General features: G+C 47.3%; 8 protein-coding genes across 8 annotated transcripts; 2 read left to right on the top strand and 6 right to left on the bottom strand.

The window, feature by feature from the left end:
• Positions 1–521: 521 nt before the first annotated feature.
• Positions 522–3,265, top strand: N7455_007109 (glycosyltransferase; the record flags this gene model as incomplete). The annotated part of the gene is given in 5 exon segments (XM_065605533.1): positions 522–1,321; positions 1,375–1,535; positions 1,546–1,945; positions 2,008–2,358; positions 2,422–3,265. The coding sequence occupies 5 exon segments, from the start codon at positions 522–524 to the stop codon at positions 3,263–3,265; spliced, it is 2,556 nt and encodes an 851-aa protein (XP_065461387.1).
• Positions 3,266–4,612: 1,347 nt separating this feature from the next.
• N7455_007110 (uncharacterized protein) lies at positions 4,613–6,823 on the top strand (the record flags this gene model as incomplete). The annotated part of the gene is made up of 1 exon (XM_065605534.1): positions 4,613–6,823. One exon carries the CDS (start codon positions 4,613–4,615, stop codon positions 6,821–6,823), a length of 2,211 nt encoding a protein of 736 aa, XP_065461388.1.
• Positions 6,824–7,109: 286 nt separating this feature from the next.
• N7455_007111 (uncharacterized protein) lies at positions 7,110–7,573 on the bottom strand (the record flags this gene model as incomplete). The annotated part of the gene is made up of 2 exons (XM_065605535.1): positions 7,110–7,298; positions 7,568–7,573. The coding sequence occupies 2 exons, from the start codon at positions 7,571–7,573 to the stop codon at positions 7,110–7,112; spliced, it is 195 nt and encodes a 64-aa protein (XP_065461389.1).
• A 553-nt stretch (positions 7,574–8,126) lies between these two features.
• N7455_007112 (uncharacterized protein) lies at positions 8,127–8,657 on the bottom strand (the record flags this gene model as incomplete). The annotated part of the gene is made up of 1 exon (XM_065605536.1): positions 8,127–8,657. One exon carries the CDS (start codon positions 8,655–8,657, stop codon positions 8,127–8,129), a length of 531 nt encoding a protein of 176 aa, XP_065461390.1.
• Positions 8,658–9,059: 402 nt separating this feature from the next.
• Positions 9,060–9,551, bottom strand: N7455_007113 (uncharacterized protein; the record flags this gene model as incomplete). Its single annotated transcript, XM_065605537.1, has 1 exon — positions 9,060–9,551. The coding sequence occupies one exon, from the start codon at positions 9,549–9,551 to the stop codon at positions 9,060–9,062; it is 492 nt and encodes a 163-aa protein (XP_065461391.1).
• Positions 9,552–11,689: 2,138 nt separating this feature from the next.
• Positions 11,690–12,203, bottom strand: N7455_007114 (uncharacterized protein; the record flags this gene model as incomplete). Its single annotated transcript, XM_065605538.1, has 2 exons — positions 11,690–11,729; positions 11,779–12,203. 2 exons carry the CDS (start codon positions 12,201–12,203, stop codon positions 11,690–11,692), a joined length of 465 nt encoding a protein of 154 aa, XP_065461392.1.
• Positions 12,204–12,528: 325 nt separating this feature from the next.
• N7455_007115 (MBL fold metallo-hydrolase) lies at positions 12,529–13,739 on the bottom strand (the record flags this gene model as incomplete). The annotated part of the gene is made up of 3 exons (XM_040957782.2): positions 12,529–13,102; positions 13,162–13,302; positions 13,381–13,739. The coding sequence occupies 3 exons, from the start codon at positions 13,737–13,739 to the stop codon at positions 12,529–12,531; spliced, it is 1,074 nt and encodes a 357-aa protein (XP_040811794.2).
• A 581-nt stretch (positions 13,740–14,320) lies between these two features.
• N7455_007116 (serine hydrolase domain-containing protein) lies at positions 14,321–16,199 on the bottom strand (the record flags this gene model as incomplete). Its single annotated transcript, XM_040957683.2, has 4 exons — positions 14,321–15,137; positions 15,224–15,497; positions 15,558–15,611; positions 15,662–16,199. 4 exons carry the CDS (start codon positions 16,197–16,199, stop codon positions 14,321–14,323), a joined length of 1,683 nt encoding a protein of 560 aa, XP_040811814.2.
• Positions 16,200–18,124: the final 1,925 nt, after the last annotated feature.

Genomic DNA, 18,124 nt, shown 5'->3' on the forward strand with positions numbered 1-18,124 from the left:
GAGTATCGCGTAGTCAGGCTGAGTGGGAGTGTTGGAGCACCTGTTTTGATGGTATTGTTCTGTCATCCTGATACGCACTACTCATGCATTAGGGTTAGACCTGTATCTATATTACTGGATTGTGACCCACACAGCTCCACAACAATACAACCAACATACACATGCTACAACATTCCACGTTTTTGGACGGGCGCTTGGCCAAATCAGGCGATGTTCACGTATTCGTATCTACACGACCCATGGATCTCTAATCAAGTGCCTAAGGTGGCGTAAATCGCAATTATAACTTTGGTTGTTTCAAATTACCGTCGACGGGTAGTAAATTGCCGATATCTGAATTCGAAGGGAGAGTTTCATTAGATCAAGAACCGGTTAGCGCAAGTTGGGTTTGATCTTGAATCGTCGCCACTCTTGTTTTTCGGCTCCTTTTTCAAGACCTTCACCTCCCCAAAAGTCTAGCCTGACTGATAGGGGAGAACTGATCATTGCTACGAGTGTCTGGAGGCAGTCGCCACTTAGCGATGATCGATACAATCTCTGTTGGCACTGGTGATCATGTCGAATCCCCTCCACCATATGAGGCGATCGAGGGCGCCGTTGGCAGCACCACTGAAGTACCATTCCCGGAGATATCTTTGGCCCCCGATGGCCGCGTGGATGTCCGTGTCGGGTCGCGATTCAGCCGGAATTTAGAATGGCTGTTGAGCAACCAACCCGCTGAGATGCCACAGACTGAGGCAGATCCGACACCACCTTATTCAACATTCGGTCTTCGGCTTAACATCGTGATTCAAGTAGTTGGCAGCCGTGGCGATGTTCAGCCGTTTGTGGCTCTTGGCAAAGCTTTGCAGAAACATGGCCACCGCGTGCGCCTGGCGACACATGCTACGTTTGATCAATTTGTGAGGAACGCCGGTCTGGAGTTCTATGCTATTGGCGGTGACCCCACTGAGTTAATGTCATATATGGTGCGAAACCCCGGTCTGATCCCAAGTATAAAGACCCTTCGCGCTGGCGAGATTAAAAAGAAGCGTGCCTCGATGGCGGAGATACTGAATGGCTGCTGGGACTCGTGTCTGAAGCCAGACCAAAATGACATGAAACCATTTATGGCGGATGCGATAATTGCCAACCCGCCGAGTTTTGCCCATGTCCACTGCGCTCAAGCTCTTGGGATTCCCGTTCATCTCATGTTTACGATGCCCTGGACAAGTACGAGGACCTTTCATCATCCACTGGCAAATTTGAAGTATTCAGGGAATGACCCATCTTTGGGAAACATGATATCCTACTATTTTGTGGAATGGATGACATGGCAAGGGTGAGTATTCTATCGAAAACGCAAAATTATAAAATATTAATGGCTAATTGCAGATTGGGAGATTTGATTAACGCATGGCGTAAAGGTTCCCTGAACTTGGACCCTGTCCCTGCCACAGAAGGTCCGAATTTACTAAAGACGCTCAAGGTGCCTTTTACGTACTGCTGGTCGCCCGCACTGGTACCCAAACCAAGTGATTGGGGATCTCACATAGGTGAGTATAGGTGCCCCACTCTATTTGAAATATGCTGACTGGCTAGATGTTTGCGGTTTCTTTTTCCGTGAAGCGGTCCCCTACACGCCAACGCCAAGTCTAGATACTTTTTTGCGGGCTGGCGCGCCGCCAGTCTATATCGGGTTTGGAAGCATAGTCCTCGAGGACGTCAAAACAACCATGTCCATCATACTAGAGGCTGTCGAGAGAACTGGGACGCGGGCCATCATTGCCGGCGGGTGGAGTGGTTTGCGAGGGGAGCAGGACTCCAACGTATACTACATCGAAGATTGCCCCCATGAGTGGCTATTCCAGCACGTAGCTGCTGTTGTGCATCACGGCGGCGCCGGCACTACTGCCTGTGGGCTGCGGAATGGTAAACCCACGACTATCATTCCATTCTTCGGAGAGTAAGTCTACTCTTACGCGTGTCTTTCGGATTATTATGCGACTAACGATCGAGTTGTCCCAGCCAACCATTTTGGGGCAACATGGTCGCGACCGCTGGGGCTGGGCCTGAGCCTATTCCCTTCCATGATCTCACGGCAGCAAAATTGGCAGATGCTATCACATACTGTCTCACACCACATGCTACTATCGTTGCACAGTCTATTGCAGATAGCATGGGTCAAGAGTCAGGTGTTAGCGCAGCAGTTGATTCGTTCCACGCGCATCTGCCGCAACAACGTATGACATGTGACCTTCTTAAGGGGGAAACGGCAGTTTGGAAGGTCAAACGAGGTACGAAAGCGACGAAACTATCCGCCACGGCCGCATTGGTTTTGAAACGTGAAGGGCTTTTGCTGGAGAAACATCTCATACCGTGAGTTGAGTGGATAAACTTATCTGGTCAAATTTCGCATGACGACTGACTTCCAAATCACAGGTATCAGAGCAAGCCCTTCGTAATCCACACAAAGCGATGGGAACCCCTAACAGCCATTTCTTCCACATCATTATCGACCATTTCAGGCATGGCTGAGGCCTCAACTGGCGTTCTCATCGAACCTTACAAAGAGTACAAACGTCTCCGCTCAAATCGCAGCCACGAAACATCTGCCCTAGGTTCATCCACATCGTCGACCACATGTGGGTGTTCGTCAGTAACCGAATCGGTTACACCAGCAGCGGCAGCCTCCTCGCCCAGCATCACCCCTAGCTCCGAGCACAGCGAACCGGAATACGCAAAAAGAATGGCACTTGCGTCTGCAACTAGCTTTGGAAAATTCCTAGGCCGGACCTCTCGTGGAGCATTCGTGGATCTACCTCTTGCCACTGTAGAAGGATTACATGCTGTTCCTGGCCTGTATGGGGAAGAGGTACGAATATATGACCCAGTATTGGACTGGAGAACTGGCACTCTCGTGGGGTGTTCAACCTTTGCGCATGGCATATATGAAGGTTTCACAGACATCTTTGTGTACACGTGGCAAGGGAAGAAAAGTCAAGGTGCTCTTGGGGTGGCTAAGGGGTTGTCAAAGGGGTTGATAAGTTTTACGTCCAAATTAGGAGCGGCAACCATAGGCCTCGTTGCATATCCAAATCAGGGGATTTACCGCTCACTGCAGGTTACAATGCGAAAGGATCTTATGAAACAAATCGCAGAAGCGAGATGGGCGGACTCGGAGTGGGTTTCTAGGCGAAGCATGCAAGCGGACGTGACATTGATTTGTTCGCTGTATAAAGAGTTTTTGGTGACCAGAGAGAAGACGCACGGTCGAAGGTATTAGCTCTCTATTAGATATTAGGAGGAAAACGAGATTACATACCCATGTGGCATTACAAACAACCTACAAAGCATCGAGCGAGGGCATGTCTAAAGGTGTCAAGGTACATCCATGCGTGCTTTCATTATGGCCGTTACCATCCTCAAATATCGTACCGTGAAGCCAGCTGAACAAGGTAAGCTAGTAGAAAGAGTAGTGGGTTGTGCTTAAAGTCGGACGAAGCGTCAAGCTTCCTCAACAATTTCTTGTCTAAGGCAGAAGGCGGCAGAATACACTCTCTACTACTGTTTGAGAACAATCGGGGGCTTTTATTGCCAAATTGGGGTAAAGAGGTGGAGTTGGCAGATCATAACGTCCACAATTGTACACGAAGTCTAAAAATATCCGTTGAATCTTGCAAACAGGGTGGATCCTGCTTTACCGCTTATGGTAATTTTCACGTATCCGTACGTGGCAGAGAAGAAACAAGCAAGTACAAGACAGCAATTTTAGCAGTGTTGGTGGATTCATTTGATGATTCTCCTGACTGAAGTATCAAGGCCATACTCCACAGTATCTAGGTTGACACCAACATCGTCTCCGCCACCTTGAAGTTCCATTTTTAGAGACATAGGGTTTTATGACGAGGTTGTCGGATTATTCTCTGCTCTTGTTGACCTCACCAAGTATAAACCGCCAGTCCATTCAAGTCCCTGAGATAGAGAAAGTGAATTTCAAAATTTCATGGCATATCCAGGAACAACTTCGCATTGTGTGCAAGTCTCACTTCAACTGTAGAACTACTCATACATCCTGCTTTGTTCTCTGATACATCGGTATTTGATATGCAATAGTCGAAGTCATATCCAGCCGCTTCAAGATCTGTTTCTGGTTAGGTCCAGTTGCGGTTTAGTTGTGACACGAGGACAAATCCAGGTGGGCTAGTGTGTTAGTGAGCTGTACCTTGGTAGTAAATCAGCACGCGAGCTTTAAAGGGCGCTCTGCAGGGTTGCTTTATAAATGACAGTTCCAATCTATCGTAACATATGAATTGTACTGATAGTTGAACAATATTGACTGCAACTGATTTATCGACGTAGCGTGGTGGGACAATTCCATATAACAGCGTACACACCCGCGTGTCTTCGGGTTTGTTTTCTTCATTTTATTGGAATCTTTCCTGCGAGGTAACGATCTGCAGCTTCTGAATATGCATCGTACTCGGTTTAAGATCATCTCCCAATTAGTAAACCCAAAACGCCAAGTTGCGTGGGGCAATAAATTGACTACTGCCTTGGTTCAGAGTATCGAGTTTTCCTATATAGGTGGAGAGCTTATTCAAACATCGCCGATCATAATCAAAGGACATCCATGGATGAATATAAAAAGGCGGAAGTATTCTTGAAATGTTCTGCATTGGATCCAAACTCGCTGCAGGCGTACTATCTTCACCATGGCTCGAGCCAACTTGAAAGATACTATGTTTTCACAATTATATCACTGGTTGGTGTCTCTAAACTGCTCCTGATACGAAAGTACAATGTGCTAATTAGTTATCATTTTAGGTTTACACTGGTGATGTTCATGGGCTCTGTGGTCGGTGCCATCGGTACCGTCCAGTCAAACCAGTCCCTATGCACCGCACTGGTTACAAATGGCCCGGTGCAAGTGGACCCCTACTGTGTTGACCCCATCTATCATTCTCCGATCTTTACCAACCAAACCGATGAGGCCTCTCCTCTCAAGCATCGCAAGGTCTCTGGATACTTCAATGGCACAGGAATCGAGTTCAATATCTATATGCCGTACGACGGCTGGAAAGGTCGCTTCTTCCAAATGGTGTTTCCGACACAGATGTCCGTGGCCGCGGCTGGAGAAATTGGGTTCACTGCTGAGGCGGGCGGCTACACTGTGCACGTTGCTGGCACTGGAGGCTACCGGGCAGATGCGGCAGTTGCGAAGATATCCAGGAAAATCGCGCGGAAATTCTACCAACAACCATCTCGCAAGATCTACGGCTACATATATGGAGGCAGTGGTGGTTCCTTCAAGACCGTGGGAGCGATGGAAAACACCGTCTCTGTTTGGGACGGCAGCCTTCCTCTCATCCAGGGAATCCCAATCTCTGATCCAACAGGTTGCTCCATCGCCGCACTTGGCGGATTGGTATTCGGAAACATATCTCGCGAAGTCCAGGACGCCGTTCGCCCGGGAAGCAACGTCGATCCCAGAGAGATTATGAGACCATTACAGCGCGCTGTGTGGGATGAAGTCACGGCGTTGGGTATGCCTCCGGCGGCTTGGGAGGACTTTGACGGCAGTGGTCGCAACCGCTCGCAGGTCTATGAACTTCTCCGAGCTGCGGCAGTTGGAATGAAGACCATTGATCCTACCTATGTCGATGACTTCTGGACTTTGCCGGGGTATCTGGGGACGGAAGAATCCGAGCTTGGTGACCTGATTCGTTCGTCTTTGATTGAATTCAACGCCACTATTATTGAGGTGAATCGCGGCTCGGAAAACATTCCACTAGACATCGTGTTGAGCGCATCGCCATCTGCAGCACCTCGACGTAATTGGTACGACGTGACCATTCAATCGGAATGCAACGGAGTGAAGACAGGAGGCGCGTTCACAGGACACATGGATCCTGACTCGGGCAAGGTCACAATCTACTCCGGCTACAACAGCACCGTTCTCAACTGTTTGAGAAAGGGCGTGGAAGTTCACGTGGACAACCGGTGGTACCTCGCACTCCATACCTTCCACCGACATGAAATCCCTACGAGCGAAGGATACTATGTTTTTGACTACCTTCGCAATGCGGATGGAAAGCCTCGATATCCCCAGCGGAGTGTCCTAGCAGCCCCAAGTTTCGCGGAGTCAGCCAGTGGCGGTGGAACCAATACTGGAAATATCACCGGAAAGATGATCGTCATGGACAACCTCATGGACAACAAAGCTTTCCCTTGGGAAGCTGACTGGTACCGCGCACAAGTACAGAAGTCTCTTGGTACCCAATTCAACAATCAATACCGACTTTATTACAGCGACAATGCCGACCATGAAATGGGACCCGTTGAGGAAGCCGTGAAATATCGTTTGATTGATTTTACCGGGCTTTTCGAGCAACATTTACGCGATCTCAGCGCTTGGGTGGAGAATGGAATCGAACCCCCATCAGCCACCACCTATAAGATTCAGAACGGCCAGGTGAAAGTCCCAAACTCCGCATTTCAACGTGGGGGAATTCAACCTGTTGCTCAATTGAAAGTTCAGAATGGCACACGTGCGGAGGTTGATGTCGGATCTCCGGTGACTCTTCAGGCATTCATCGAGGTGCCCCGAAATGTTGGAAAGATTGTCTCGGTTGAGTGGGATCTTTATGGGAATGCAAGCTTTGTGCCGGTGGAGTTTGGAGCACCCAGCACTATGATCAATGTGAATGTCACTCACACATATAGAGCCCCCGGTATATACATTCCGAGTGTCAGGGTCGCATCTCAACGGTCTGAAGTGATAGGGAGTTCTTATTTCCTATCTTACAACCTAGGTCGAGCGAGAGTTGTTGTCAAAGGATGAAGGCATTTGGTCTGGTGATGGAAAAGGCGGTGACCTGCCCACCTGCAAGGTAAGTCTGTTCCTAATGTACTTTTGAAGAGATAGATTTTGAATTTCAGTATATCAGTAATAAACTTGTGGTGTGTTCCAAAATAGTCAGACATAGTAAGATCAAATAGAACAAGTTGCAATGGGTTGGACCTTGGTCAGTCCTGATATTCTAATCTCATCGTATCAGGCAAAACGCGATTCAAAAGTCACAGGTACAATTTAAGCAATCAAGTCAACGCTTGGCTGCCTAAGGAAATCACGAATCGGTACAGGAGGCCACATTGGCTGGGAATATGCTGAGATGAACGAATGGTGACCCGATCCTACCCAGCTGGAGAGAAGGCTGGGTGCGAAACAGCAAAACCGCCGAGGGAATGGTGGCGGTCCAGATCAGAACTAGAGCACCTCCAAACTCCAGCTTCTGAAAATTAATGGCATCATTGCCCTGGAACATATGTAGAACACGATAGATAAGACTCAGCAAGTACCAGACTATAATGCCCGCGCAGAAGACGAGCACAGATATCGCGACTAAAATCTCTGCCGGGGATGAGGGGAAGTGGAAGAGTAAGAAATGGATCATAAAGAGATAAAAGTAGAAAGCCTAAAGATATTGATGATGGAGAGGACTGCACAGTCACGTATAGACTGAGCGTTAGGGTCAGCTATTGCACTTGTGTTGTTGATCGATTGAATAGTTTGGTGTATTCTCACAGGCATAACGGGGATATATAACTACGAATTGCAAAAAGAAATGGTGAAGCAGCCAGCTAAGTCATTTAGGTGGACTATGTGACTGTAGGTGTGCTTCTATCGGACTACGAGCGTTATGGCTATTGAAATAAGTTAGCATTTCATCCATCCATTTTGGTTAGTCTTTGGCATAATTATACTAGTGCTACGATAGTGCTGTAGCACCTAGTACTACAGTACCATACAATAGCACCAAAATTGAATCAGTCCCGCAGTACCTCGCAGTACCATTAGGGATCCGAAAGGAATATGATTATTCATGAATATTCATGAATATTTGCGAATATGAATAATATGAATTGAATAATATGAATATGAATAAGCCCTTTATTCATATTCGCAATATTCATGAATATATGATTAATTTATATTTATTCATATAATAAAATACCATACATTACCATTCGTTTCATTACATTCGAATACATCAATCATGCTCAGACACTTTATTCCATAGCGAATTATGTGCCTGTCTTTAATATCGAAGCACTGAAAATTACATGCATGCACCGGTGGAGATTTATATCTGAGACTTTCCTCTCAATAGCATCAGCCATCGCATAGTCTCCGCGTTCAGACGGTGCCTTCGGAGGCCCAAGACATCTCGAGCATTGCTGAACTCGCGCTCAATCCCGACCTCTGCCGAAGGGATGGGTAGGTAATCGCGAGCGGCTTTTGCCATAAGTGGAAAATTAAAGGCGTTTGCCTTCCACCACTTAAGGACCCATTCTGCGTCCGCATCGCCGATCATGTAGTGGGACCAGTTGACCGGCGGGGAATCCAAATACTTGTCAATATCCGACAAAGATGCCTCTTTGGATAGCTGGACTTTGCGCAGAGTTCTCCACATTGTTTCCGACATCCCTGCTGGACGTGGATGGTCAACTTCACATAACGCAAATAGCTCTAGAGGGTATTCTTTCTTAAGAAATTCCCGCACTTGCGAGACGATAAGCCCCGAATCTTGCTCGCTCATTTGAGACACAATCAGAGACGATTTGATACACGGATCCAACACGGAAGCCACATAGTAAAGAAGGTTGTCGTCCATTTTCCTAGCAAACTTATTCATCTTACGAATGCCTCTTTCCACCGTATCGCGAATTTCAATGTTCACGTCTTCAAAATCTCCCTCCGCATTTCGAACGTCATTTAACAAATCGTCCAAACTCCAGTAAATTGGTAGACTTTCCACAATTATTAGGCATGCCTTTGAAACAGAGTTCGTGTGGTCCCAGAACGGCTTGAGGATCTTGGCCACTTGCTGAAGTGTCGACCACTCGTCATCAGTAAGCTAGAGGGCCTAAATTTCTGGATATATCCGCACAAACTGCCCCAGCTCAGTTTGTAGCCGAAGGGCATCTTAAATCATGATATACATCGAGTTCCATCGGGTGTCAACATCATAACTGACTTGTTTTCCAGGTGATACTTCTTTCCAATCCCGGCGGCGCTATGGGCTACGGGCGATCCACAGCGTCAGAAGTCGTATTTTCATGATTGCTCCTTTCGTGCTATGAATGGAGTTGAATGCTAGGCTAGTATAAATAGCCATGTCGTCCAGGATCGCCTTTGCTTCTCGAGCCGAACCAGCCCTCAAAGAAGCTAACACATCTTTGCAAATCAGATTAAGGATATAGGCAAGGCAAGGAATGAAGCTCGGTCGTCCGCGGAATCGCATTAGAGGCCTAATACGAAAGCGGTCATCGTCATTATCATACTTCTTAAGGAGCTGGTCATACAGGCTATCACAGAGCGTCCCGTTATTGCCCGCATTGTCTCCTATGATGGTCAGGAGCTTTGGCGCGATGTCCAGTTCGGCGAGCATCTTCAATACAACTTCCGCTAGATTCTCTCCAGAATGCGGCCCATTGATCTCGGTGAACTCGAGAAGCTCATCTCGCTTTTCAAAATCGGGGGTGATCCAATGGCCAAGGATACCCATTATCGCAATCTGATTTTCCGACGTCCAAACGTCAAGAGACAAAGCGAGTGTGCGGCTGCTCCTAGCAAGCTCCTCTTTCACTGAAGCCCTACTTAAATAGAATTCCTCTTTGATTCGGTTGAAAAGAGTATCAGCAGTCTTGATAGGCAAAGAAGCCCCCGTTGCTTCAATGAGTGCCCTAAAAGCCGGATGCTCCACCACTGTAAAAGGCTGTCTTATTTGAATGACCCATCGGACTAGCATTTCTTCAACGCCAACCTTCTTTCTCGGCGACTCCAAGAACCGGTCGAGGCTTCCTTCGACCGCGGGTAAGAAGATGGAGTCGGCCCCAGACTTAATACGATGCTTTTTCTAGAGATGCACCAACAAATTCGAAGTGGAACCATAGCGCGACGAATCTCTGGAGGACCAGCTGCAATGTTTACAAATCAGCAGTCGGTCTTTTTTCAGTAGGCCACCCTGCCGACACCAAGTGCTATCCAGATCTGTGGTCCAAAAGTGCTCAATGGTCCAACTAGAATACGACTTGGTTTTTCGTCTTTTATGTGCGTGCGGACTACTAGTATTGCTCCTACTTTCCGAAAATGCAGGATCAAACGGGGAGGGGGAAGAGCTAAGCAAAGAATAAGACTGCTTCGTCCGAGGCGTGTCTTCGGTGTTCCTAGGTAGGGAAGGCTCAGGAGAGTAAGGGCGTCCTATTTCAAAGGTGGATTCCTCAGACTGCTCCGAAGGTGACGAAACCAGGCCATTGTGTAGAGCATTATAGTCTCGACGTGGAAGACCACGCGTTCTCCGCATAGACGGATTAGGTGTAGATACCATGCTACTGTTTCCTGGTATCAGTATATCAAAATGGTATCGACGGTGATGCATCACATACCTTGAGCTACCTGGGCTGGGGTTAGAAACTGATAGGGGACTTGAGGATAGGATGATGGTTGACAAGCCCAGTCATGTTCACGCTTTATATGCCCTTGTTGACGTGGAAAGTTGATAGATCTCTTTTCTGTTTTCTGCAACGCGACATTGACGATTCTGAACGTAAACAAATGCAGCCAGGGTCATTGGAGGCTCTGGGTCGTGGAGCAAACGCGTTTTTACGTGCCATTTCTCAAGGCTACTTTGTGCACCAAGTTTGGAGTGGATTGGAATAAAATCAGGGAACTGAGAAGAGCTATTCGTTTAATTGCCTAAGATGATTTGCAACTAGGTTGACAGATATATATAATATTAACGGATCTTCGTGGCCGGTGTCAAGTTTCTATGGACAGACCCACGTGAACGAGTATCATGTCTCAAAAAGATCCACTATGGTACATCAAGCTGGTCAACTCTACATAGGTAGGTTGTACCTCCCAGCATATATTCGCAATCGAAATTCATAGCTCAGCTTTGCTGATGAAGTGATGGTATTGTGAAATCGACCACTAAGCGCATTTCGGTAATACGATAACCGCTGTACCGGACAAAGTATTAATGCGGAGAAATCTCATAATATGAATAATATGAATGCGAATATGAATAATGCGTTTATTCGCGCGAATAAAAAATTCATATATTCATATTCGCGGACTGCGAATATGATTATGTTGTATATTCGCATTCCTTTATTCCTTTCGGAACCCTAAGTACCATGGATATCGCAGCACCAAAATTGCGTTAGTGCTGCGGGACTTATCAAGGCCTGGATATAACTAGCGTGTTATATTTTATTGATATAGCTTAGGCGGCTTATACTTACGCTCAGCCTATACTCAATGAGTAGATCTAGGGTGCTTAGGTGACTATCAGGTGATGCTCAGTAACCCAACTAGTTAACTAAGCAGATCAGTATGATTATGTAATACTCAGTGAGCGGATCAGGGCGCTCGGAGGCGTGCTCAACTTTACTCTAAGAGCAAAAAGCGGTAAGAGGTGAGCACTAAAATGGAAGGGAAAGGTCTCGAGTGCCAGGCATTATCCGGTACATATGTTGAGGCAAGTGGACGAAATTGAGGTGTAAAGAATAACAACAGGCACATAGAATAGTAGCTGAGTTTCGATAGTATATTTTGGAAATATATGCATGCTCATTCCGCTCATTCGTACATTTGTCTCCCATTTTGTCAATGTCTATATTACACACTTATGCGTATAAACTAAAGTTTAGCAGATCGACTGGCCTTGAACTGCCGAATTCTGCATTGCATCAGTGATATAATCGACAGATTCAATCGCCGAAACATACTTATCCTCATCCGCCAGCTCAAACAACACATCTTGTGCTCCTTCCCACAGAGTCAAATTCCCAAGCGCATGCAGGTTCTCAGACCCTTCAGTGATAGTCAAGAAGTGATTCGCAGCAAGCGCTCCCATCTTGCTTGCGAAAGCAACTCCTCCATAGCAGAAGAGGAATTCGGTCTCCGAGATACCCCCGGGGTACAGCAGAATCTGACCAGGCGCGGGATGCGCCGTGTGGTTTTCGAAGGGGATGTTGAAATTGGTCTCGCCCAACGGAATCCACATCCCCTCACCGCTCCATCGCACGTGGATGAGCTTTTGGCGGTATGGGAGGAGAGATCGGAACAGTTCGACTGTCTTGGGGGCTGCAGACTCGAGTTTCGCGAGGAATTGGTACGGACCAGCCGTGATCAGAATAGTAGAGTCTGTCATTTTCGAGTAAAAGGGGATTGTGAGGAGACGTTAGGTCTCTGTTGTTATTCTCCAGGCTTTTAAAGGTGGAGGTTCTTGACGTTTCCCGCGGTCTATAATAGCTCGCCGCTTGGCGGTTGTGCTGTCCAATGGGCTCGTGGCTTTCCCGGTATCATCCACTCGGATATCACCTTCTTCCACATTCATCCTTAGCTTTGGTGAGAGAGAAGAGGAAGAAAACCAGAACAGTTGGAATGCTTATTGCATTGGAAGACTGGCTCTCGTGATGGTTTATTAAATAAGTAAACATATCACGCAGTAAAGCCTAATTTATCAAGTAGGAATATCAAATCTGCTTGATCGCCGTTTCAAACTCGTCGAGGAAAGCCCATAGTGTTTTCTCTCGCCACTTCTTCTCCTTCCAACCATTAGCCGACAAAGGAAAGAGATCCACAGATTTCAATAGGCTGCGATCATGAGCATATATAAACCAAATATTGTTGTCTGCATCAGCCACCTGTGCTTTCTCAATTGTATCTATTGTCTGTTCAATATCCGGCCCCATGGCTGGTCGGAAGAATGGCTTGTCCACCGAACCAGTCCGTCGGACTAGCAATTGCTCGTATACCGAGTCTCCGGGACATGGAAAAGAAATAGGAGTAGCGAAGCTCGGTTGAATATCGCCAGGTATCCGGAGATATTTCGATGGCCGAATTTCCCCACTGTGGTGACAGAGGTCACCTCCCATGAAAATGAAGGTGTCGGGATTAGTCGTGGTGCGTGCCAATGCACCGAGGTGACCGACTGCGTGACCAGGACTATCTATGATATAGAATGAACCATCACTGAAATAATCAACAGCTCGGAACTCGCCAACTTGGATACAGTTTGTGAAGTCTACTTCATGTAAATTTCGTCCGCTTTCATAGAACGAGAGTTAACAGATGAACTAATTTCCATCCCATAAGGAAACACTTACGCAAAGTCACTTTCGCGTACAAAGGCATCCGGCTTCGCTGGATAACCAGGAAGAAACTCGGCCTTGAAACCAGGGCCGACAATGAGCTCAGTGGAGGAAGGAAATCGGGATGGGTCACCGATATGATCCCAGTGCCAGTGACTTCCCGCGAACAGAAAATGTGAGTACCTTATAGTGTATAATTGCTTATCATTATTAATAGAGGGATGTTGGACTGACCTCCAGATGATGGCGGAAATTTCGTTCGCCGCGATGCCATTCCTGTCGAGAATGTCGATCACCTCTTCCTTGACGTCGACTTTCCATCCCTGCCGTTCGAGATGCTCACAGATGGCCGGTGAAAATGATTGCAAATCTTTTGGAACGCCAAGATCGTAAAGGATCTTTTGGCCCGAAGGGTGCTCCATCAGGAATGACCAAGCGGGAAGAGGGAGCATATATTCCATCCCCTCCATTGGAGGTTCCATAAGAAACCCCAGTTTCAAGTTGTTAATCCTAGTAGTCGAATCGATGATTCGAACCTGGACGCTCTGGTCGCCCGGTGGCACAGTGAAATTAGCGTTGGGGAGGTGCGACATGATGAGATGACAGCGAGAATTGTAATAACTATGTGCAGGCTCGAAAGATGCAGGATACAAGAGATACAAACTCCAGGATGTTGTATGTTTCTATGTGAGCCAAGTAAGGAGCGAAGCACTGTGAAATCCGACAGGGGGTAGTTGGGAGTGTCACCCATCTCTGGCGTGATTGCGGGAGTGGGGTAACCACCTTGGATCCTTCGGGATATGGTTAGCACGCATGAAGACACTCATTACTGCTAACGCCATGCGAAATGCCACCACCTGGGCCGCGCCGAGCATTCACAAAATTCGACTTCCAGCTTGGATCAAAAACATGGCACCAGTCGCGGGGCCGTGACGAGGGAATCATGAAGGTGCCGTGGATGTGTTTGTTGACGATGCTTCTACGGTGTGGCTGCCCCGTTTTACAGCCTGAGGTAATGCTCATATGCTGTCAATAGGTTGAAAAATTGATTTCAATATAGATTTAGATACTACACCAGAAAGGGACAGTAACAAACAACACGTATCTTAACTTAGGTAACTCGAAGACCTAACCGTTTACCACTCTACCTGTAGGACCAATCCAAAACTTGCACTCAAACTCGCTTGAGAACAGAACCGGTAACAGGATACTCCACACTGACAAGTCGACCATCCACCAGGTTGAAAATAAACTCATCAGCAGGTCCAGCGAAGTCAATGTTCATCCACACGAAGGAATTATCAAACAATCCCCCCTTCCCACCTTCCACCGCAGCACGAGGCTTGATCGGGGGCTGCGGCTCCACCATACGGTGCGCCACACGTAGAGTACCCTTGGTCCTGTACAAAGAAGACAGGGACTTGGAGAACGAGTTGAGACCAGTCGGGTAGAGGCGCCAATGGGCATGATCGCGGGCGTTGTTGCCCTTAATCCAAAACGACTTCAACCCGAGCCCGGGGTGGCCTCGGTCAACGGATAACGTGAGATTGGTATCCGGTGATGCTTCGTCGACAAACGTGCCAGCCAAGTTTCGTCTGGCATTTTCTGTGGCTGCGTATTCTGCCGCGGGAATGAATGTCTCGCCAACCACATTGCGCAGGGGCCAGCGGGCGGGTGTGGCAGTGAAACCGCCCACCAAGATGGAGTATCCAATACCGTGATCTGGTGATAGGGCAAATATGCATGTATAGTCGATGTTTCCACCGGCCTTGGTGTAGAGGTCTGAGATCCGAGTACGGTTTGAGCCTGGGGTAACGGGGATCTCAAGGCGAGAGATTTCCCATGGGGCGCCAACGAGCTCGACCAAACTGCCAGTTCCACTGCTAGGTTTCATCCATTGGGATGTTGTAGCCGGGGAGAGTAGCTCGGAGTTCAAGATAGCGAGACCTGCGGCGCGGAGGTCTGCGGCGTTGGAGTAATAACTACCAGTTCTATAGGAGAGATTAGTTTGTGGCTCTTAGTCGGATTTGTAAACAGGACAAAAGGGGGGAAAGGAAACAGAAAAAGGGCAACATACGACGCAGCAATTTCCATATCACCGGCCCATGTTGTGTTCTTGTCAATGCTGCGGCGATCGATAACATTAAGATCTGAGCCCGTTGGCGCTGTCGTCGACATGCTCTCCAGGCCCAATGGATCAAATAGAACCTCTTGGACAGTTTCCCTGTAAGTCTTTCCCGAGAGACGTGCGAGTACCTGTCCCAGGATAGCAAAACCGCCATCAGAATAGACAGCATTTCGGAATGGAGAGGTCACAGGCTTTTTCTCGTTGCGGAAGAACTTCAGAAGATCTGCGTATGAGACCTGTTAGCGCCTTCCTTGTCGATAAGATTAAATTTTCTTTTAATCACCTTCGGGTGAGTATTGCAATGGCTTATCGACATCCACGTATGCTGCGAGGAAGTCTAGCGGAGAAGTTAGGAGCAGTAATCCGGGATTTCGTAAGGAGACAAACCAGCCGCACCCCCAGACCCAGCCTGCTGATTTGCCAGCGCCCCGACGGTGATATCCTCCCAGCGGATGCTATCCAACGGTTCGCTGTCCGAATTACCCGCCAGTTCAGGGAGGTACTTCGTCACAGGGTGAGCGAATACTTCTATGCCAGCCTTGGCGATGATTGCGTAGACTGTGAAGAGTTTTGTCACACTTCCGATACGTGAGATGGTTTTGTCGTTGAGTTCTCCGGACGTCAAAGATGGTTTTGAGATCTCTCCAACATGCGAATAGCTATAGATGGATTTATTGGTAGCAGCCGAAAACACGTCAATGTGAAAGGCCAAATCGGTGCGATTGAGCTCGCCAGTTGAGAAGAGGTTATCGATTAAGCCAGGGAACTGCGATTTGGCATGATTGAGCACGCTTGAATTTGAGGGATCGAAGTTGGAGACGAAGGATGGACCGATTAAGGGGACCTCATCTGTGGCGATGATGCGCGCTGTTGAGCTAGCGACAAGTCCCAATAGGGATGTGATCAATGCTTTGTCGAGAAGCATCATGAAATTTTAAAATACTGGCAAACACTAGGAGGGTTGCTTATCAGAAAATTGAATGTAATGTGTCTGAGACTCAACAGCTCCTGCTCTTTGTCTTATATATTGATGTCCGTTGGTGCTTGCAGTGCACATTGACCATGAACTTTGGACATGTCCAAGAGGAGGCACGTAGGCCAAGCCAATATGTCCATATACAGTTCGTTACGGCGCCATCCGACCATCCTTTCCGTGGAAGGATCGATGGCGCACTATAATAAGAAAAAGGCTGAAAAAGCAAATTTAGCCCCAGATCAGCGACCGGTAGTAAGGATATGGCGATTCGGTGCGCTCTTGGCGTTCGTGATGGTGAACTTTATCTTCAAAGGCTTGGAGGCTTGGCAGCCCTGAGGCAAATATCTGACATCACCTGGCCACATCGATACCTGTCGATTTGCTATGAATTTTATTATTCGCCAAAAAACCTGGAGCGATGTTGTCTATATCAGGTTGGGGTGCATTGGGTACTCGGAGCTGCGCCAAGTTACGGCCCCCGATGCATAGCCCTGTGTCAAGATACTCCAGTTTTATGTCCGAGCAATATTCAAGACCACCAGTACTCGCCTGTTGGGACTTGCGAGGCGTAAGGGACACGGGTGAGTTGTTCTCTCGGTGCTGGGGACTTTACTTGGATAATGGAGCAACGTGAGCTAACAACGTATGAAGAAGCAGGTTTATATGCAGTAGCTAATAATGAGATTCTTTCTCTAAGCACACTATATTGAACTATATTTCCTCACAAGGTTGAATTTAAATTTAGGTATATATTGCTAGTTATTCTACAATATATAGCTGTTGTTGGGAAAAGTCTCAAGACAATTGATGCATTGTAAGCTGTCGGCAGATCAGCCTGACGCCATGCCTCTAGGTTTATGGCCTTGCCTTCCAGATATCGCTCCCCTTCTCCATATCCGGTCATATATCCATGATTCTTTCTCCAGAAACAGGCTGTGTTGGATCTCTTGGCAAAATCCAGGTAACTATAGACTCGGCGCACCATATTGCCTATTACGGTCCCCACCCACGAGGCACCAGATACGAGAATGATATTCGGATCTATGAACAACACAACTATGAATAGCTGAATAGTTGTGCTACTTGGTGGAATCTATTAAGACGTGGGTTCCCTGCCAAAAGGACACCAAGCTTATATCTGCTCCATTAGAGATCGAACAGTATCGGGAAACTGAACCATTACTCTCGCTGGCATTTTCTATAAGCAAAACCTTGGGACCATATGATATCGCAAAATATACATGTTCAAACAATGGAAAACATGTTGCGACACAGATATATATCGTCAAGGTTTCACCACACTGACCATAATGAGTACGACTCTATAGTGTTCAACAAATTAGTAAAGAAACCAGGCTACACACTCCTTACCATGAAGTTAATGCTATTATTAGCCGGTTCTAAAGCAAAAGAGTGCATTCGATTCGAAGCTTAGCCACAGGGAGGCCAAGAATGAAAGGAACAAAGGAAGAAAGGGAAGAATCATGTGGGTCTCTCCCCATTGCAAAGCAAACAATGCAAATCATCCAAACATAACAAACAACTTGCCTGCTCTTCTAGTTATCTTGTGCGTCGTGACATGTACCACCGTTGCACTGTATAACTAGCGCGTTGAGGCTGATTGATGCACAAAGCTCAAAAATTGGAGACTATATCCACCAATTTCTGGTCCAGTTTCATAGCCGACCGACAAATTGATACTAGATGTTGTAGTTATAACCGGCTGAAGACCATTCGGGCCGAATGTGGAATTTACCCGCATTCCCGCATTTCCTCCGCTGCTCTCCAACGGGCAATTTTCTTCCGTGGGGATGGGGATAAAGTCTCGGCTAAATAAAAGAAGAGAGGTTAAAGAGGAGGAAATGTCCTTCCTC

This window comes from Penicillium solitum (genome assembly GCF_028829755.1).
Source record: "Penicillium solitum strain IBT 25940 chromosome Unknown utg000004l_segment0_segment0, whole genome shotgun sequence".
NCBI classification, from domain to species: domain Eukaryota; kingdom Fungi; phylum Ascomycota; class Eurotiomycetes; order Eurotiales; family Aspergillaceae; genus Penicillium; species Penicillium solitum.